General features: G+C 33.7%; 1 protein-coding gene across 1 annotated transcript; it reads right to left on the bottom strand.

The window, feature by feature from the left end:
* Nucleotides 1-3,828: 3,828 nt before the first annotated feature.
* Nucleotides 3,829-20,400, bottom strand: LOC129234656 (U33-theraphotoxin-Cg1b-like). Its single transcript, XM_054868696.1, has 4 exons — nucleotides 20,290-20,400; nucleotides 17,451-17,553; nucleotides 11,570-11,637; nucleotides 3,829-4,132 (listed from the first exon to the last, which is right to left on the bottom strand). Exons 1-4 carry the CDS (start codon nucleotides 20,326-20,328, stop codon nucleotides 4,034-4,036), a joined length of 309 nt encoding a protein of 102 aa, XP_054724671.1. The 5' UTR covers nucleotides 20,329-20,400; the 3' UTR covers nucleotides 3,829-4,033.
* Between the last annotated feature and the right edge of the window lie 2,841 nt (nucleotides 20,401-23,241).

The raw sequence follows: 23,241 nt of genomic DNA, 5'->3' as shown, positions 1-23,241 counted from the left end.
AATAACAATGATACAACAAGTTTTGTCTAAAAATTTTCGATGCGCCATTGGAGTTCAAATAGCGTATATTCACCAGTATATTTTTTATCCGAAAGATGAATTCATCGACATCATCTAGGGTTTCATTTTTGAGTCAGGGTTTTTAAATTTCTATTTTTAATCTTAATCCAGTCAATGAGTGCTCAAAACAGGGGTGTAGCGTGCGTTTAATATGCGATTATTTTTAATTTTGAAATATTGTTAGGGGTAAGTTAAAGGTGGGAGGGAGAAGGGAAGCAAATTTTGGGTTTTTCGAGAAAATGACACAAACGGTGGAAAAATGCGTTTAAAATAAAAGGTCAAGCTAAATAAACTTCTTATGAAACTGTTTCTACACATATTTGTCAAATTTTCAATAATTTTCCGGGTATATTTTATGAAAAATCGATGATTTTCGGAAAAATTCTCTCTTTTTGTCAAACATTTGATCCTAGCGCCTTCCGAGATCAATATTCGTGAAAATTGTCAGCTACAAAGTTGTAGCGCTTTAAATTTCCTTCCATTTGGTATGATATTTTGTTATATTTTATTCTGACAATAAAAAGTTACAGAATTTCAAAAACGCACTTTCACGGCAAAAAATGGAAAGCTTGCCATTCACAAATTTCAAACTGACTCGAAAGGATCGCGCACTTGCTCTTTCCTCAATGAAGTCCGCAATCCTGATGGACAATAAAGAAGTATTTGTGGATTCCTCCAACACAAAAGATTTTTAAGGAGGGAGAGAGGGGTCGTGAAATTGTGACAAGGTGGACGGAAAGGGTAAGAAGTGTGACATGACGCATTTTTTAACACGAATATGTGAAACAATTAGTTCATGAAAAGTACTTTGACAAATGGGGAGGGGGTCAAAAATGTTGAAAAAAAAGTAACATCATTTATGGACACAGACTCTTACCAAGAAATTGGACGAAGATTTGCAGAACTAGATACATGCAGTATGAATTAGCTTCATACCCATGGCATTATTTAACGAAAGTGAACTGAGGAAGTTTAGAAAGCCAGCACTTCCTCATTAAGAAATGTGTTAGAAGTAATTAATGAGTAATTATACTGAATATCACTGACCCTAGGGGGGAGATGAGTTAAATGCGGGAAGGGGGAGTCAAATTTTGCGGCTTTCGATTATGTCTCGTAAACGGCAGGAAAAATGTGTTCCGAATAAAAGTGAAAGTTAACTAAATTTATTATGAAATTGTTTTTGTGCATATATGTCACATTTCTAGTGGTTTTATAAGTATGCGTTCTTGAAAACCAGTACTTGTCGAAAAAAAAATTCTCGTTCTTTTTGTCTCAGAGTGGCTGTGACAAGCAGGTGCTCAAGGGATCTTGTGCAACAATCATGTGACAACGATCCTGACGGTTTTCTGTGTCTTGAAAATCCACCGACTAAACACTTCAACTGCAGATTCAAACCTGATACCAAAGAAATACGAAGTTTATGCCCAATCACCGTGACACGCAGCTGACAAGCAATCAAAAACTATGAAGTAATGTACTCAATTTCGTTATCCTTTTTGAAATGAATATGTGACGCGATAGCATGATAATGAAAATTTTAATAATAGAAATATGGTAAATGTAGCTGACAAGCAGCACCTTTTTGTAATTATAGTTTTTATTGCATTATTACTAATCATATTTTGCAAGTGTTTATATGGAATAAGAACTGACAGTAATTAGAAAATGAAAATATCATCTTTAAGGTCACATCTTGGTTTAATTCTGAGGCGAAAGGGTCATGTCACCAGCAGTAGAAAAGTTGTTCTAAGAAATTGGTAATGTATTAATGTCATCGTCGTTCCTTTCGTCCTGGATATTTTGATTTCGTTGTTGCAACTGCCCTTGCAATGCAATATTGCGAGAGTAGTTTAACGATGATTTTCTACAAGTGACCGGAAGATCACTTGCAGAAAAGCAATCACCATCAAGATTCCGACAGGAGCAACATCCGATTCCGAGAGTTTCGGCACGAGTTGGTCATTCCTCCTTTCCCAAAACCCCAACCCGGTACTTCATCATTAAGTTCCTAGCTAGTACCTGGTGGTACGGCAGAGTTAGAGATCAGTCTTGATGTTTGCAGCTACTTTTATAAATGATCTGTAATGGAACTCGTTGAGGGACTTTTCTGCGGTTAGAGCACCATACCATGAGAGATACATATGACCCAACTGCCTCAATGGATTCAGGGGAAGAAGAACTTTTGATATATACCTTAGATACATGTTGTATGATTCTAGATTTCTGGTACATTTTGACAGCAGAATGTTGTGATCAGTTAAACATTTAATTATCAAGAGAACAACCAGGAAGACTTCCTCTCAAATAATAGCTACCGATGAATTCTTCCAAGCCGTCTTCGCAATATTAACATCAACATCACTTAAAGCTCGGAGTGTATTTATCTCGTTTTTTAACAGCTTTATCATTAGCGGATTTTTCAGAACACTATTATTATAAAAGTTGGACAGCAACCTTCTTGTTTGACTGTCGTTTCAATTTTCTAACTGACATTGGTATCCATATGATTTATACAGTCGTGTCTTTGTGCCTAACAGTATTGTAGAATAGGTATCCACAGTTCCAACAAACTTCAATAAATTAAATCAATGTCGTTATAAATTTCCTTAAACAGTATGTAATATAACGCTGACTTTCTGCACGTCCTCAGTCCTCCAATTCATTCTGCATGTACGCAATTTTGTAAATATTCGTCTGATTCCGATTCTTTGGTAAAAGGCTGTGTGTCCATAAATAATGTCACACTTTTTTTTTCAACATTTTTAACCCTCTCCTCCCCTCTCTCCTTTGTCGCGAAGTTCGTTTTAAAGGCTACTCTTCATAAACATATTCGTATTAAAAAATGTTTCATGTCACACTTCTTACCATTTCCTTCCCCCTTGTCACAATCTCAACCCCCCCCCCCCCGTTGAACATCATTTGTGTTGTAGTAATGAACAAATACTTCTTTACTGTCCATCAGGATTGTTGAATTCATTGAGGAAAGACCAAGTGCGCGATCTTTTCGAGTCAGTTTTAAAGTTGTGAAGGCAAGTTTTCCATTTTTTGCCGTGAAAGTGCGTTTTTGAAATTCTGTAACTTTTGATTGGTAGAATAAAATATAACAAAATAGCATATCAAATTGAAGGAAATTTAAAACTCTACAACTTTGTTTGTGACAATTTTCATTAATACTGATCCTGGAAGGCACTAGGAGCAAGTGTTTGACAAAAAGAGAGAATTTTTCCGAAAATCATCTATTTTTCCATATCATGTACCCGTAAAATTATTTGAAATTTGACAAATATTTGTAGAAACATTTTCATAGGAAGTTTATTTAGCTTGAATTTTTCCCACCGTTTCCGACATTTTCTCGAAAAACCCAAAAGTTCCTTCCCCCCTAGCTCTCCTTTAGCTCACCCCTTAGGGGCGGGGACTTTTAGTATGTTTACTTACTAACAACCCCTAGCAATATTCTGAAGTTAAAAATTATCGCATATTTCATGCACGCTATAATGTGTTCATTGACTGGACTATGTTCTTGTGCTTACTCTGTGTATTTCATGCAAAGTAAGCAGTTTCAATATCTGACTTGCAGATGGTTTTGAATGTTTTAAAACAATTGGTGTTATTTCGTTAAAGAGTAGAATGATACGACTAGTGTATTATGCAATGCGGCCTTTCATAAATGTTCACATTCCAATATATTTTATAGTATTTGTTATTTCTGTATGTATTGGTACATGTGTATTTATGTTTTACGTCATGCATTTTTGTGTTAACATTGTATACAATGCAATTCACTTTCATGCAATATCGTTTATTTTTGAAAAAAAATTACATCTATATACACATTACATATTTGCCGTTAGTGTTCCTGTTGACATCTCAAGTTAAAAGTAGTTCTTTCCAAGAAAAAGGCAACATTATGTTATACATTCTATTAAGGCTCCTTCATCAAATGTATCAGGCCTGTTGGGATGTATCTTATTCTTTAAAAGCTTCCCGATCCGTCATCACCGCTGTCTGTCGAACTTGATGGCTGTGTGGAGGAGGCCACAGCGGTGGTGCATCTTTTGATGATGCTTCCAGTCTATAAATATAGAAAGTAAGTCTTTTGATAAACCAGTAGTTAAAAGTTTCGTCTACATTTAACATCTTGAGAAGTATAATGGCGAAAATCACTTATCGAGTAACGATCTGACGTCACTAATAATGAAACTCGCGCCTTATCATGCGTGACGACATTATTTCATACACCAAAAATTCAGTAAGTTATTTATAATTTGATAAGATTTTTCGGCAATGTTTAACCAGGGAAATGTTTTATTTTAACAAAGCTGAGCTGGATTCGGTAACTTAACTGTTTTTCTGGTAAAACTGTAATTTTAGGAGAATGAAGAAACGAAGAATTGATGAACAATAACGCTATCTACTGTAGTTTAGGGTTAACCCTCACAATATCATCAAACAGGCAATAGCTTCGTACAAATGTTGAAGCAATTTTCACCCGTCATACCATGACGAGCGATTTCTAATTTAAACTATTGATGATGGTTTAGAAGGTAACCATTTGAGTTTAAAATTCTAAATACGATTAAAAAGTTCTCAATTTACAACGGTAATTGAAAATAGCTCCACTAGTGTTTTCTCAAGTAAATGTTCTTGGTCATGTTACAACTAGTAGGCTCTTTTTTTTTTTGAGAAAAATATTTCACGTATTTAATTTATCGAGAAAATGCCTGAAATTGGGGACACAAGTTCCAGCATTTCAAGTTGGCGTATACCTCCAAAGGAGATATTTTCTTTATCATAATAATTGATGAAGATGTTTTTTTGTATTATTTATTCTTTAAACACATAAAAAAGTTACACTAAATGGCCGAAAGTATTGAGACACTTTCAAAAATTCACAATTTTAAGCATTTCTCAAGAAATAAAAGACCAATTGCTTTATAACTTTTGTCACATATAAGATATGCCCCAGCAGTCATTTTCCAATAAAATTTTTGTCACCCTCGCGTTTCGGGGATTAGTAACAAAATGAGGGAAGCAAAAATGATTTTTGATCATCATTTATCGTAAATAAGTGAGAATAAGCTGTAAATTTCAGAAAATAGTTAGCTTACTATGTACAAATATTTTACATGCTTTCGAGAAAGTATCACTGATATCCACAAAGATATGAGCATTTCTTTCAAAACTATGAATTTTATTTGAAGGGTTTTGGCTCATAACACGCAAAATTTTCCATCAAAGCTTATGAAACTTTCAGAAAACTTGACAGCATACAAGAGAAGTATAATACTAGTAAAATTTGTAGCTAAAGGGTTGAAAATTTGACAAAGTACGGACATTTAAAGCAATTAATTTTTCTCTGCGCATGCGCGAAATATAGCAATTTAAATTTTTCATAATCTAAAACCCAGTTATATTCCTCAACTCCTGATAAAATTCCACTCGATTATCTTTAAAAAAATTTTGAAAAAAAAAAAAAAATAGAACCGACTTCAAAATTGCTCTAAAAAGTGAAAAATAATTTTATTCTTTAAACACCATCGATAATACTTTTAAACATAATTTTTGAAGTTGGCGCAAAAACGATCGATAAAATCATTCACAGCCATAACTCAACTACAAATATAAATTTAACCAGGTCCAGTTTCTTCACTACCACATGCATTACGCATTGATGACAGCATATTTGAGTAACGATATAAATGTTTCGTTCCTAACTTTGGATGATTTTTTGATAAAAATATGAACGAAGCATGGTTACAATGGATTTTACTTTTTGTTTTTACGCCAACTTCAAAAATTATGTTTAAAAGTATTATCGATGGTGTTTAAAGAATAAAATTATTTTTCACTTTTTAGAGCAATTTTGAAGTCGGTTCTATTTTTTTAAAAATTTTTTTATTTCATTCTTTTTAGTGTAAATGTAGATATTTCAGTAAAAGTAAGAAGTTACCTAGTAAGAAGTTCGGCTCTATATCAATGTATTGCTTTAGAAAAGCCTTTATTCAAAATTATCATTACAATTACTATTAATGTTACTGTTATATGGCACCAAACTTTTATAACAATGAGTTTCATATTGTCGCGTAGATGAAGATAGCGAAGACAATGTGAAAGCCAAATGAAGCGAATACTCGTTAGTCTCAACTCGAGATCTTTATTCAGGACCACGAATGAACGTTACATCTCCTTATATACAACTAGAGAAAGTGCTGGAACTTTCCAGACTTGGAAAGATACAGAAATTAATAGCACATTCGAGAAAATACGGGAAACAGTAGAAACGATATTTTAGTAAAATTCACTTTGTTCTAGCCGGGATTTGAACCCGGGTTGCTCGTGTGGGAGGCGAGAATTCTACCACTGAGCCACCGTTATCCACGGATGAAAAGTGCGAACTTCGCTACAATATCATTTTAATCATTTAATAGGAGAATTGCATAAAATTTACTGTTTTTTGCCCATAACTTTTTTTCTAAAGAACAAATATGGTCAAATAAAGTAATGGGACCTAAGTTGAGCCATCCCCTATCCATTAAAAAAAGAATCATCAAAATCGGTTCACTAGGTGAGACGCTATGAGTGGACAAAAAAAAAAAACATACATACGGTATAAACTGATAACCGCCTCCTTTTTGAAGTCCGTTAAAAAATTCAGCAAGTCATCAGCGATCTAATGAGCCGAATTTGAATAACTCTTGGATAGGCGACGAATCGTGAGGGATCGTTCGCAAATAATATGTTTTTATCATTAATCACATTGAACGATTGTAAGCAAACTTGTGAACGATCCCTCACGACTCGTCGCCTATCCAAGAATTGTTGAAATTCGGCTCTTTAGATCGCTGATAATTTTCTGAATTTTTAAGATATTGAACTGGAATATCATTATGAGATTAGGAATTTAGTTGGGTTTCAGATTATCTTATACATATAAAATCTGAGTATCTATCTATCTATCTATCTATCTATGTCCAAGCTTCTTCTCCCGAACGACAGTGAACTGACCATCGAACCAGGTATCGATGGATTCGTAATCCTCCCGTCTTCATGTTTGGCTATTTAACATAATCCTCCGATAATAATTAGCGGAGATATCAATTAAAAATTATTAATTATGACTCTTAGATTTCAAAATAAAATCCATATTTTTCGAAGGCTTTCCTCCATTCAAATTATTATTCAGTGCTTCAACTCAACTTTCCGGATGAACGCTTTTATTAAAATTTACAGCGTGAAGAAAATCATTGAGATGAAAGATCTGTTGCCATTTCTTTTTCTCGAATATGAACAGGTAAAATTCTTGTTTTTGTTTTGAGGCTTTTCCTGTAATCAGGGGATTTAAATTGTTTACTTTTTTGGGGGGTTTTCCGCAATCTGCCGCAAAACTACACTGACTTTTTTTTTTTTGGTTCAAGCCTGAGTGTTGAACTCGCGTCACTTGACATAACTTTTATTTTTGAGGAGGACCGTGCACGTCGTAAAGTAAATGAGTGATTTACAAGTTATTTGAGTTCTTTGAGGGTTTGTACCTGGAAAACGGATTGATGTAATTCTTGTACGACCATGTGGATAGAATCCATCCAAATATTTATCTGAGTGGTATGTTGCATTAATAAACACCCGGGCAACGCCGGGTAGTAGACTATTTTATGTAAAAAGCGGATTGTTATTGTGCATAAATATTTCCGATATAGTCTATCAGATGTAATTCAGTTTAACGTGAGTAAAGATTATAGTTGATAATGCATATATTTTCTCCTTTTGTGCTGACTGAAAATGTACTCATAACTTGTATCATTGATAACGATTATTAACGTTGATGAGGTGTTTTGGCAAAAATATGTTTTACTGGTGTTTTGCAAACCTTGCTTGACGCGCATTTTTTTATTCCTTAACGCGTTAGAAACTAGTGTCGGTGTACTACAAAAGCATCAACTGGACTGCTCTTACATTTTTTAGGTAGCCCGTGCAACGCCGGGCACGCAGCTAGTCTTATACATATAAAATCTGAGTATCTATCTATCTATCTATCTATCTATCTATGTCCAAGCTTCTTCTCCCGAACGACAGTGAACTGACCATCGAACCAGGTATCGATGGATTCGTCATCTTCCCGTCTTCATGTTTGGCTATTTAACATAATCCTCCGATAATAATTAGCGGAGATATCAATTAAAAACTATTAATTATGACTCTTAGATTACAAAATCAAATCCCTATTTTTCGAAGGCTTTCCTCCATTCAAATTATTATTCAGTGCTTCATCTCAACTTTCCGCAACAACGCTTTTATTAAAATGTATATCGGGTGAAGAAAATCATTGAGATGAAAGATCTGTTGCCATTTTTTTTTCTCGAATATGAACAGGTAAAATTCTTGTTTTTGTTTTGAGGCTTTTCCTGTAATAAGGGGATTTATAATGTTTACTTTTTGGGGATTTTCCGCAATCTGCTGCAAAATTTCACTGATTTTTTTTTCTTTTCTTTTTGTCCAATCCTGAGGGTTGAACAGGCGTCACTTGACATAACTTTTATTTTCGAGGTAGACCGTGCAAAGCCGGGCGACGCAGCTAGTGAAAGTCATAAATTGCTATCCTTCGCGCATACGCAGTGAAAAATTAATTGCTTTAAATGTCCATATTTGATAAAATTTTCAACATTTTAGTTTCAAATTTTACTGTTACACTTCTCTTGTATGCTGTCAAGTTTTCTGAAAGTTTGGTAAGCTTTTATGGAAAACTTCGCGTATTACGAGCGAAAAATCTTCAAATAAAACTCGTAGTTTTGAAAGAAATGCTCATATCTTTAGGAATATAAGTGATACCTTCTGTAATTTACAGCGTATGCTCAGCTATTGACGAATAATGATGATCAAAAACATTTTTGTTTTCCTCAATTTGTTACTTATCCCCGAAAGGCGAGGGTGATATAACTTTAATTGAAAAATGACAGTTGGAACACACTTTTTATGTGAGAAAAGTTACAAAGATATTGGTCTTTTATTTCTTGAGAAATAATTAAAAATTCGAATTTTTGAAAGTGTCCTAATACTGTTGGTCATACAGTGTATGTCAAACAATGCGTGTGACTCCTAGAGCTCTTAATATTATACTCGCAATAGTTCAGGAATTGGAATCTATTTTTTTCCAAAACGTTACGAGGTTTTTCGCATTAATCTGGGAGAAAATGCTTCTTTTTGACTGAAAGTATACAGTTTTGAAGTACCGTAAACAGGGGCTACTTGAGCCTCCAGGGGCTACTTGAACCAATGAGAAAAAAAGTGTTTAAAATCTGTCCTGATCCTATAAAACTCAATGTATAGACTTAAAAAACCTTCTCAATGACAGGTTGCAATGCTAGGCAGATGCTGGTGCATGAAACAAAGTTTCTGCTCTTCCTGCCTTTTTCTGATTGAGGTTATGATTGCAAGTTGTTTAAACAGTTGTTTTTAGTGTCTGCAAACTTTCACATGTAACTTCATGGAAACATCTGATATCATCAAGGTGAAGATAGTTTTATGTTTGCATTCTATTTCTTAATAAAATAACAGTGTTTTAAGGCTATAGCTATATAATTGACACGGTAGCTGATATAAGTTAGTGAAAGTGCACTGGTGTCCTTAAAACGGGGCTACTTGAACTCAGCGTTCAAGCAGCCCCGGACCACATTTCATCACTAAATTATGTTAAGTAAGGTTTGTAATCTTTTAAAGTAAAGAAGTTGGACCATGGATTTACTGAGTTGGGTTCAAGTAGCCCCAGGCGAGGTTACTTGAACCCAACTTTTAAAATGGGAAAAAAGTATAAAGGGTTAAAATTGTTGTTTGAAAAAGGCTTAAGGTGGTAGCAGAACTTCTAAAAAACGGTAAAAAAATGGTTATCAGCGCATATTATGTGTTTAATCATCAAATCAGTATAAAACTCGCAAAATATTTGAAATTTCGAGTCCAAGTTGCTCTAGTTTACGGTACTTAAGAAGATTGGGAAATATTGTATGCCGCCATTTAAAAAAAGTTCATTGAACTTTTTCCGGCGTAATTTGATTAGAATGTTTTTATCCTCCATTTGTTTAATATTTTTTTTCTATCGAACACATTTCAAAATGAGCCATAAACAGCATCCAAATATTGCATTGAACTTATTTAACGATAAAAAATTTAAAAGTTGTCCTATTTCTTTTGAAAGAGCATAAATATTGAAATTTTTCACGAAAAAAAATGTTAGCACGAAACTGACTCATTTGAGAAATAAACTTCATATTAGAAAAAAAAGAACAAGGGGTTAAAAAAGTTTTAGACAGAGTAACATGCTTGATTTTATCCAATATTTGTAACGATTGCATTCGACTTTAAGTCACAGAAAAATGAAAATCGGGACATTCAAATAAGTAACGGAAAACATAACTAGTAAAAAAAAAAAAAAAAAAATGAGAGAACACGACAAACGTGGATTTTATGAGCGGAGGCGTAGCCATGGGGGCTTTGGAGGTGTATCCCTCTCCCCAAAACTCAGAATTCTCTCCTTTTTGACGAAAAAATAAAAGACTAACTAACTATACGTACATGCAAAAATTACTCCGAAATTTGATCATGCCCCTCCCCCCATATTTTTGGCTGCGCCACTGTTTCTGTGGTCAACCTTTTTGATTGCTATTGCAAGAGAGCATTATAGTCTTTCGCCTAACATTTTTACAACTTCGTGTCTTATCTAATTGGTCTTGAACTGACGTCCTCAAGTGGAAACGAAATAATTGCAAATTTAGTAATCTTTCATCAAAGGCAAGGCAAATTATTAAATACATTATTTGGAATGAACTTAAAAACAAATATTCTGCACGGACGTGTTTATAAATAAGATATATGACTTAAAATGTGTGTTGATATCAGCGTAGAATATGAAAAAGCTATAGTTGACATAATTTGCAACTTCATCTAATTGAGAAAATAGTGATCTTGTGCTAGAAATTCGATGTTGGTATGTACGGGAAAGCACTCTTGTTTATTTCTAAACGGAACTTCTTGTTTAACTAGTAAATCGCCCGTAAAGATTTGACGAGTGAAAATTGCTTCAACATTTGAGCGAAGCAATCGCATGTTTGGTGATATTTTGATCGTTGAAATTTTAACCTTAACTGCAGTGGATTAACCCTAAACTCCAGTAGATCGCGTTCATTGTTGACCACTTTTCCGTTTCTTCATTCCCCTGCAATGACACAGCCTTACCAGTAAAACAGTTAAGGTAACCGCATCCAGTTCAGCCTTGTCACAATAAAGCCTTTTCGTGCATTGTAAACATTACCAACACATATTATCAAATTATCATGCCGTGGAGCGAGTTTCATTGTTGATGACGGCAGGAGCGTTACTCGTTCATTCGCTATTGCATAAATGAGTACAGATGAACTTGTTGAGATGAGAGATTCCAGAAATATCCGAATAAACTGAATCGTGAAAACTTCAGTTCCCATTTTCAAAAGCAATTTTTGAATTAAGCGAGGTTATACAAACTTACGCATTCGAGTCCAGGGCGGCAAGGACAAACTCTGGTTGGTTCACGGTCACGTATGCCACAAATTTGTCCTAAAAAGAGAGAGAATGTTAAAAAAATGTAATTTTAAAAAAGGTACTGCCAAAGCTAGGTCTAGCAAATATGCAAGCAAAATTAGGTATTTTAAGGTAAGGTAAGACTTAGTTTGTGAATTACTCTTAAGAAAAAGCCTATAACGTACATTAATTTAAAGGAATTATTTCATATTGTGCTATTTGTAGCGAAAATTTCGCGAACTTATTTTTGAACTTTTCTTCTTCCGGGCATATTAGTCCAATCACATTAGACATTAAAATCGCAAAGATTTTTTAATATGATGTTTGGGTCAGTTAGAGTAGTGTAAATTTTAAGTTTGCAGTTTTCAAAAAACTATGCTTGCTGCGTAATTCGCGAAAAAATGCGAAATTTTAGGACTGTTTTTAGTTTTTCCTTTATAACTCCTAAACTATCCAACTTTTTAGTTTAAATGTGGATACCCGTTTTAAAGCACATTAAATTTTGAACAATTTAAGCTCAAGTGGCGTTCTGTACGATCAATGATTTAGGAGATATCGTACTTCAAAAATTGACCATTTTTGGCAGAAAATAAAAAAAATATGCTTTGATCACATTACACGCCAAATATTGACATGAACTCCAACTCTAATTAAAAAACACTGGGCATACTGTTACAGTAAATTTAATTGGTTTTTATTTAAGCCAAAAACGAAGTCTGTAGATTCAATAGTTCTTTAACAATTTCAAAACAGACAAATAATCGTAAAATTCGATTTTTGATGAAATGAGACAAAACAGTTTTCTAGACAATATAGACGATCCTACACTAAAAAAAATGTTAAAGATGATATCATAAGACTCTAATGCGTGCTTATATAAATTATGTGTGTTGGCAAAACAGAGCGGTTATTGAAATAATTAAATAGGCCAGTAATTCACAGCCCTATATAAGTAACGTAAATATTCCTTCCCTACGTATTTATGCCTTTAACGTTGATGAATTTTCGGCCGTATTTCATTTTTCGACTGGAAAGTTATCTACCGAGTTTTGTTTTGAATAAATAATATTTTTGAACGAAAGACTTTCAGTACAAAACACTTTCCTTTAGAATAAGAAAGATATGGACAAAAGAAAAAAAAAACAGAATGATTTCAAAAGGTTGAAACTGTATTTACATGTTAGTTTTATCTTAAAAATTAACTACACTTAATGTCCTGGTTTTTATGGTGTATTTAATGAATATGATCATACTCTCGAACTAAAAAAATAAGGTAGTGGTAGGTAGTTTTTTTTTCATTTTATTTTATTTCTTTTTTTCATTTTTGTCGATTAGAATGGCAAAGTTGTTGTGGTTAGTCTTTTCGAAAATTTTCCAATCGAAATAATAATATCGAAATAATAGTACATAATATAATCGAATTTTCTGATTATATGTCTGTTTTGCAATTGTTAAAGAACTATTTAATCTGCAGACTTTGTTTTTGGCTTAAATGAAAGCCAAATAAATGTATTGTGACAGTATGCCATTTTTTTCAACGGTGGAGTGGGAATTCATGTTCACATTTGGCGTAGAATGTGACCGAAGCATAGTTTTTTTTTTATTTTCCGCCAAAAATGGCCAATTTTTGAAATACGATATCTCCTAAACTATTGGGCGTACAGAACGCCACTTGAGCTTAAATTATTCAAAATTTAATGTAATTTAAAACTGGTATCCAAATTTAACATCAAAAAGTTGGATAGTTTAAGATTTATAAAGGAAAAACTAAAAAAAGTCTGAAAATTTCGCAGTTTTTCGCGAATGACGCAGCGAGCACAGGTTTTTGAGAACTGCAAACTTAGATTTACACTACCTTAACTGACCCAAACAACATATTAGAAAATCAGAACTATATTGTGTTTTGCGATTTTAGCCTTTTTTTTCTTTTTTGTATAATATAACTGGACTATATAGGCATAGAGCTATGGTAAAATATAGCAAAACTATGTGTCTTCATTTCTTCGCGCTGCAAATGAGAATTTCTGTGACTTCGAAATCTGTGTAAAAAACTTTTTGCAGCATGTATTTATCGTGTTGTTTCTTTTTATCGAACAGTCTGTAACCAATCCAGAATCTTATTTTATTGCTCGGCAATTTCACATGGCTCTTTACATCAGGAAAGATTTCAGTTGTTAAATTATGAGTTACTGCTTATCGATATAAATAAATAGTCTGTGATGAAGTTCATTGTTCTGTAACAGTTGCAAATCATTTTCTGAAATGTTAAAATTAAATTTAAAAAGCTCAGGGTAACCTTACTTTTTTGTTCAACTACCTTATTTTAGGGATTCATGATTACGAAATGGAGTTGGGGCAGAAAGCATTGATAACGAAATTTGAGTGGAATAGTAGTTCTTAAGAATGTTTTTACGTACGATCTATTCAAATGCTTTGATAAAAACAATTTTATTTCATAAAGATAACTTATTAATCATTTTTCTCATGACTTAATTTTGTATATGTCCATACCAGTACATGTTATGTGTTTCATGAAATGTTTCTTTAAGAAAGTTATATATTTTTTACTTTTTGTTTTGACAGCTCATACTAATAGAAGAAAAATTTTGCTTCGCTGTTTTAAGACAGCGTGAGTATCTTCAGAACAATCTCAATACAGACGGAAGAAATTATACGGTAAATGCTAAGTAAAATGCTAATCTTTTATCTGTGCTGAGAACATGGTAATCCTAGATATCTGGAACATGTTCCAGATATCTAGAACTATTGCAGCTCCTTTTTGATGATCTTCTAAAAACTGAAGAACGTTTACATTGGCTTTTGTCGGATGTCTTTTCATCCATAAGCTCATTACTTTTGGCATTGAAAAAGGCGTTCCTTGTAACGCCGAAATACGTGTCTGCTGTAATAGGCAAATTTGGGCTTTTTTTAACGTTGTTTGTCTTACTTTACTGTTCAGCACAAAGGTATTTCTTTATCTTAACATTTACATTTGTCTGTTGCAAGAATACAAGCCACTAAAATTTATGGTCAGCAAATATGCTTAGGTGTAAGCATTTTTCTAGATTAAATATGCATTCAACTGTTGTAAAAAAAAAAAAAAAAATCTTCTTGCATTCGTTTTGGTTGAAATTTCCCTGATGTAATTTTTTTGTACACTCATCAACCCAGATTGCTACATGTTATCTCGATACATTAAAAGAAAGTAACGTCAACGAAATTGTGAAAGGAAGTCTGTGGGGGGGGGGGGGGGCCTGCGTCCAGAAGACCCTATAGCACCTCAAGTCTTGAATTTTTTTTACAAAATTAGTTTCTATAACAAAAAAAAATCGATGCACCAAGAAGGAGTGATCCGATTGAGACGAAAATTGGTGGATAGGAAGACAATGCACTGAATAGTAAAGGATTAAATTCTTAGAACAATTGAATAATTTATGTCAGAGTTACAGTAACAAGTTTAATAAGGTATTGACCCGCCTCTAGCCCAGATAAAAGTTGAAGCACGACGTGGGAAACACCGATAAAGGTTCCGGCGGTTGTCCTGCGGTATTTCCAGCCAAATTCGCTTCAATTGTAGGACGAGGTTATCAACATTCCTTGCCAGATGCAATCGCCATCCCATCATATCTCAAACATGCTCGATGGGAGAGAGAGATCTGACTATCTGAAAGGCCACGGAAGAGTTTGACAAGCTTGCAGACAGTATATAGTAACACATGCCGGATGTTATCTGGCATTGTCCTGCTGAAAACCAGCCGAGGATACTGCAAAAGAAACGGCAAAAAAACAGGTCTTAGGATGTCGTCGACGTACCACTGTGCAGTAAGTGTACCTCTAATTACGATCAAAGGGGTCTAGTTATCAAAGGAAATGGCACCCCAGACAATAATGCCTTGTTGAGGGCCAGTGTGGCGTGCAAAATTGAAAACAGGATCTCTCCTGGGTGTCGCCAACACGTCTTCGATGTTCGTCATGACACAGTTGGAAACGGGATTCGTCGTTAAAGACTATATACGTCCCCAGTCGGCACCATTCCAACCTGATCGAGTCATGCACCACTGTAATCTGGCTCGGCAGTATGTAGGCGTCAGTGGTAGGTGGCGTAACGGTTTGCGCGAGCGTAGATTTCGTTGTCCCAACCGTCTGTAAATGGTCATGATGGACACTGGTGTTTGGGTTGACTATCTGATGGTTCGTAGAGATGAAGAAAGCGTTGTGACAGCTGATCGGACAATCACTCTGTCATCATGATCTGTTGTGACCCTAGGTCGACCGCTTGCATCCTGACGCTGAACTCTGCCATTTTCCACCCATCCTTGTCAGCATCTTCGAATCGCCGCATCGCTTCGACTCAAATGACGAGCGAATCTCCCATTTGACCAACCGGTCTCTTTCAATCTAATGATATGACCTCCTTTAACTCTGACAGTTGCTCGAAATGAGCACAAACCATGCGGCGAGGCATTTTTAAGTTGTTGAAAGGTAATCTGAATCGCAATCAAACCAAAAGTTTTAACAACTGTTGAAGAATCTCTTTATATACATCTGCTGGATGCGCAGTTTCGATGCGCTGGAGATCAAACTATTCATTCATTGAACACCAAAGTTTAATCATTTGCACATCTGGTCAAAACAATCATGCATACAAAATTTCGAAGCAATCGGGTGATTGCTTCTTGGTGCGTCGATTTTTTTTTTGTTATAGAGTGTACTTCGAGCTCCAAGGTTTGCACCTATGGGGTTTTATATTTTAAATTTCGAATTAGTTTTTTTTCAATTAATTTTTTAAGCTAAAATTTCACGTAAATTGCCTGTTAAAGGGGTGAAAGATTTCCAAACCCCTTAACATTCTGTGACGTTTGAAAGTGATTTATTTTGTGCATCATCTAAAGCTTGTTCCAATTTTCTCAACTAATTAGAACATAAGGTATAATAGTTTTTAATTTATCAAAAATCATATGCTCAACCCTATTCAAACCCGCTAAAGAGCAAAATATGTTGCTAGACACCTAGACACCACGAATTTTAAAGCGACTTTTCAAGCATACAAAACGGCAGTTTTGCAATACTCAACAGCTGTTTCTAACTCCTATAGCTGTGCAAGTTGGCACAATTTAGTTTAGGAACTCGGGAAAGGATGCTCTTCAAAGCGCTTTTCGTTTTTTCAATATCTCGGTTATGTATATTTCTATAAAGTTTTTATTTTGTCTTCTAGTGGGAGGTTATGGGATTGTGTTCTAATTATGAGCTTTTTACTAAAACTTAAATTCTATTTTCCACGGGATTTTTCATTTTGTTCGAAAGGGAACTCGTAACATGGATTGAAATGACTCGTTTATTTCAAAAACCAGTCAAGCGACAAAATTGCTAGATTTAGGAAAACATCTATATCATCATAATAAATTGTTCAATGATGATTAAAACACTGTTTATTGAAAGAAATATATCTAAATATTTAACCCTTTTAGTTTAAAACATTGAAATCCTTATAAAAAAAATTTAATATGAAGGTAAAAAATACCTTTTCAAAATTTTAGAGTGTATCGTTTGTCTGATTTTTGAAATAAACGACTCAATTTTAAAAACAGTATGATATCGTTGGCATTCAAGTAAAAGTCATAAGTCCAAGTTGTGGTCAGATTCGACTTTTGTATTGGTAAGAAAAATTGTAAAAATATTTTAGTCTCGTAAATTGTTTGCAGAATTTTATAAAGTGTTGCGCTGATGAAGTTAGTCAACTAAAATTTTACAACTAAATATAGAAAACAATAAGAATGTGCATTAATGGGTTTTTTAAAAACCTAAAACGAATCAATTCATTGTAATAGGAATAATGGTTGATACTTTACCCAGTGTTCGCAATGGCTGGCAACTTCTCCCTCTTATGCAGCAATGAGTTGTGGAACACTTGACCCTGCCGCATTGTTCCTGAGCTTCAACGCTTAGTATCACCTATGATTTGAATATGGGAAAAAATCGAGATGAAGTATATCAAAAAAATTTGACTCTTGGAAACTGAGTTGTGAAATTTTCAGAAATCGTCACTAAAAATTTCGTTTAGAACAAGAAACTTTACTTTTCTACTTAACTTTTTTTTTAAAACTTATTAAATAGAAACTAAAATGACTGCAAAATCACATGAGAACCATAGGTTATATTTCTATCAATGAGATAAGAGATTTTGACACATTTTGTGTGGTTTTTGACGGCAAATTTTAGGTGAAACTTTTTTCAGTTTGTCAGTATAAGCAAAAACAAAATACATTAGCATCTAAATTTTGTGTTCGAAAAGAAAAAAAAAAACAAGAAATCTTCTACCATAATAGGCGATGAAAAAAAAAAAAAGTCAATCAAGAACAGAGTTCTAATGTCTAAGGTAGTATAGCCCGGATCATGCGGCATCCGCTTAAACAATGCTCCGTTTAATATGATACGGGATATTTTTTTTGAAAATTGTTGACTCCATTTCATTGTTAAAGCTCCAATGAGATTAGAAACAACTTCTGGTCCAAATGATTTTTTGCGTCGATTAATTCTCTTTAAATGGAATATATGAAGTAGGGAATTAAAGGAAGGGTGAGGAAAATATGAATTAGGTTCTCAGACAATAGATTAGTAACGTTTCTGCGAATTATCAGTTTTAGGTCGTCGTACATATAAATTTTCAAGAACACGGATGCTTGATTGTCACCAATCTCAGACTGGTTTCTCGGTGATTAAACAAAGTCCTAAGAGGTATGGATTGGTAAAGACTAACATGAATTTTTTAATGGAAAGTACTGACTTCTCTATTTTCAGTATTTGTTTACGTGAAGAAAAAACTACTAATTGCAATCCAAATAAAGATGGACTTGTGCCTTAAGCATTGTTAGAGTATTTTTAATTCCCTTGCGTCAGTACAAACATGATAACTTCATCAGAAAATAAATAAATAAAACTTTTAATAATGACAAGTCACTTTTTCCAAGCAGCTAATTCATATTACAACATCTCACTTAAGAACAGTTTCCGTAACTTTCAAACTTCGTTTTTTCAGATATTACGCCTTGTTCGATTGCGTAGTTTTGTTCAGCGTAACCTCAATGAATAATAATAACAACATTAAATCTGTGCAATTATTGTTGCACAAAAAAATAGCGGCACCAAATTCAAAATATCAATTCGTTCCCAGGCATCCTTTATAAACGATTTGATTTGGCCTTAATGGGTAGCTCAAGAACTTCAATCTTGAAAGATTCCAACTTCCGATGAAAATTTATGCATTAACACGTCTTGTTTATTAAATATATATATATTTTAAATTTAATTTCTTTAAAAAAGTATATTATTTATTAAAAGATTCATTAAAAGATATTAGGATATTAGTTTACTTTGTAAAATTTCAGTTAAAGGGGAAATATTTTCTTGACATGGGGTTTGAAGTTTTTTACACAAAATTCGAAGTAATTCAATTTTTAATGAAGTATATGATGAATTTCATAAGACAAGTGCTGACCAATGGATAATTAAAAGCATTAGATTAATAAAAATTGGTGAATGTAACTTCTAATGAAAGAAAGAATTATATAAAAAAAAAATTTTGAAGGGTTTTTTTTTTGACAATTGAGGCAGTGAGAAGCAAAGGGATGTAAGTGGCTAAATCGAAAATTTGGAGACAAACAGTACTAATAGTAGAGAAACCTCTTTGCTGTCTTGGAGCAGTACTAGTAGCCCTGGTAGGTGCTGCTGCATAGCATGATTTAGAAAAATAATCAATGAAAGCCTACCTAGGACGTTACGCGTTTTACTCAAAACTTGAAAATGTCCACTTACATCCCTTTGCTTCTCGCTGCCTCAACTGAGCTTTTTTCACTAAGAATTGTGTTTGTAAATCAGTTTCAGTCAAGAGATAATAGATTTCGTTAAGAGTATGTAATCGTTTCGTGTCGTTAATCCGGTAACCAGTATTTCAAATCAAAGTGTAAACAATAACGTTTACAACAAATACTCACTTTTTTGTATATATGGAATAAACACCGTTGCTTATTTACAGCTCATTTCAGTTTCATGCAACTCATTCAATTTTTTATTCACCCATAACGGAAGCACTCAAAAATTGCTTTGCTAAACGTCTGCAGTATTTAACAAACTATGTCACATTTCTGTTAAGTTTCTTTTGGTCGCCAGGGTAAAGAGAAAAAGTTGGGCATAAGAAAATTACTCAGTACAGTCGAACTCTCTTATAGCGAGCTCCAAGGAACCGCGATATTTGCTCGTTATAACCGAGTGCTCGTAAAAAGCGAGTTTACTTACTTTGAACTGACTGAATGTCTCTTTCTTTACGTCATTGTTTTTGAGTAATACACATGTAGAAAAATCGGAATCTGGAAATCAATGTAAATTTTATGAATCACTAAAATATTGCTCGCTTCAAGTGGAGTTTGCTCGTTGAAAGCGAGTAATACTCCCACAGACTTAACATTGTGCCAACCAAGTATTTCTGATTTCCTCGCTAAACCAGGATTCTCGATAAATCCGGACTCGTTATAAGCGAGTTCGACTGTATTTGCTTATTCGTTCGTAGAAAATTGTCAGGAAAAAATGATTAATTAATGAAAATAAAATCCAGTATGAAAGTCAGGTTAACCCGGCTTTTAACGGGTCGAACGACTTCAGTAATCCTCCATTTCTTTATCAAGAAATACTCACCAAAACGGCAACGAATGAAAATATTAGAATACTATTCATTTTTCCGTTCTTAAAGTACTGATTGCTTCTGTCGGGTCTCGCTTTCTCTTATATATTTCGTTTGTAACAAAGGTAATTGCAATGAGCACGCAATTTTTTTTAGATATAACACACAAACTATGCGCTCTTTTAAAGTAGTTATGGCTAGTCACGTTTGAGAGCTCACTTGTTGCTGAAGTAAGTAATGTTTAATTTCTTTCGACCTATCAAGGTCACATTTCAAAAACTTGGTCATGGGAATAAAGAAATGATAAATGAGACACATTTTGTTTGTAACTCTTATTGTTATTTTTTTATCGAAGGATTTCTTGCTTTGGGGAGGGAGTTTTGAAGCTTTTTAACACAAACTGCTACGTAAAATTTCAAGACTGTTTGTCAATTACTTCTGCTCTGGCTACAGGCCTACATTTTCAGATTAAAAAAAAAATCCTTAAATGCGAGTGACACATAACAATGTAGCTACACACTTAATACGCTACAACACTTTGAATTTTTAATAGCCTCAACGACAACATCAGACCACTCCTTGAATTAGGCCCGTCATTTAGATGGTTCAGGTGGGGGTTAATGGTCCTCTTTACTTAGAAAAATATTGTTTTTGTACATACAGTGGCTCCCAAAAGTCTTCGTACACCTACGACTTTCAACGAAATAGGCCCCAATCCATTGGTTAGAACTAATATTTTGGAATGGGTATTTAATTATAAGATTTATGACCAATTTTTAACAAAACTACATGAAAAGTTTTTAAAAAATATTAAAACTTAATTTAAAAAAAATTAAAAACCAAAAAGTGCCGGAAATTTTATCTCACAGAAGTTTTCGTACACTTTATAAAATATCTATATATTATTGAATAATCTAACTTTTCATTAAGTGATTAATTAGTAGAATATCATACAGTATTCATAACACCTTTTAAACGTCTGGGAATAGATTTCATTCTTTTTTTTTTTTTTGCGTAATTTCTGAGTAAGTGTTCAACCACACTTCTAGTATTACTGTTTCTAGCTCTATTTTCGTTTTAAAGACGTATTTTCGTAATTTAGCCTCCAGATATCTCTAAATACGTTACATTAAGTTCAAATCTGGAGATTGGGGGGGTATTTTCTAAACTTTAGGACAATTTTCGAGGCACTAGACGCAAACGTTGAAAACTGTGTGCTTCTTATCGTTATCTTGATAAAAAACAAAGTTGTTCCCAATAATTAAATTTTTGGCTAAGAGTTCAAAATTGGTTTTTAAAATATTTAAAGGAACAGCATGATTCATTATTTCATCAAAAATTTCCAAACTACCAAGTCCTGATGTTGATATGCACCCTCACACTAAAACACCTCCACCGTCCTGATTAACTGATCCAACTAAGTTCTTAAGATTAAGCTCCTAATTTTTTCTTCTACTTGCAATTATACAACAATTTAACCAAAAATGTTGAATTTATTTTTATCTGTAAGTAAGACGTAATTCTAAAACGTTTTGAGCTTATTTATCATTGATTTTGCGACGAAAAGCGTAAGGTTTCTGTTTTTCGGACGACCAAGAAATTTTTTGCGGGAAGAGGCCCCATTTAATCCAGCTAATCAGAGAACTTGGCGAAAAATTTTAGGTGAAAATTAAATGTAAATTTCTTTTTTTAACTCCGTAAAAACTTTTACAGCACTCAAATGTGTATTTTCATATTTTTTTTAACTTTAAATCTACGATCACGTTTTGTCCACTTTGCCGGTTGACCTTTTCTTACCTTGTTTTCGGTCCGATTCCTTTCTTTAAAGCATTTTATCAAGCACTTTACTATACAAACAAATAAATTAACTAATTTAGAGACATTTCAAACCAATTTACCGCTACTGTGGGAAAAAATTCAAATTTTGAATGGTGTTTGCGGTTTTTTACGAATACCAGCGATTTTATAGAAATAAGCACAATATTACGGAATAAATGAACAGAAAAATAAAGCCAAATGACTTATAAGGGTCAACACAATGCAAAAATATTAATAAAACGGCATATGATAATTTTGATCATGAATTTATTCGAAAATATTCAATGTACGATGACTTTTGTGGCGTGTTATTTCTGTCTCTTCGTTTTTTGACCCATTTCAAAAAGATCAATCAATATTTTGAAAAAACCAATGGGTTGTATTTAGAATGACATAAGAATGATGTGAAAAAATATTGGACTTCATATTCGAATTCAGTTTTGAGTTATTTTGGTTTTACTAAAAAATTTCTAAGTGTACGAACACTTATGGGAGCCACTGAAAGTGAGCGCGCGTTCCTTGTGGTCTTCTAATAAAAGTTTCATTGAGTTTGGGGAAAATTTGAATTGAACTAAAGTGTGTTCTACTTCGATCCTTCTACGGGGAAAATGATAAGGAAGTCACGCGGCTTAAATATTAGTTGGAAGTTGCCTCTTGTGTTATGCATATTTCAAAATATTTTCTATTCACAGGAGCAAAATATGGAATCATTCGCCTTTTAGAGCAGAATCTTCGCGGATCCCTCCAGTTGGCTATTTTGCTTACACCTTTTAACGAACTCCCATTGCGGCATCTCTTCCAGTTCGTTGATGGTACAACGTCAAGCCATCTGGTAAAATTGGAAGAGGCTTTTTTCTTGTGGAACATACAGATCTTATAGTAGGAAATTTTCAAAGTAATTAAATGTGGAATCGTCAGTTTTTTTATTAAAGAAAAGTCTTGGCAGCTCCGTGAAAAACCATCGCAAAAGCTTATTGATCGAGCTTTGGCTAGTGTTGAATTTATTAAGTTTTTTCATTTCCACCAGGAATGCCGATAAACATAAATTTGTGTTTCTGATTTTCATGTATCAATCTTTTTTTTTAAAATTATTTTTGTGTATGCCGTGCGGCGGTGGTAAACAAAAGTATCCTATTGAGTTTCCGCTT

This window comes from Uloborus diversus, chromosome 1 (assembly GCF_026930045.1).
Source record: "Uloborus diversus isolate 005 chromosome 1, Udiv.v.3.1, whole genome shotgun sequence".
Lineage (NCBI taxonomy): Eukaryota > Metazoa > Arthropoda > Arachnida > Araneae > Uloboridae > Uloborus > Uloborus diversus.
This window is presented reverse-complemented; position numbering and strand designations above follow the sequence as displayed.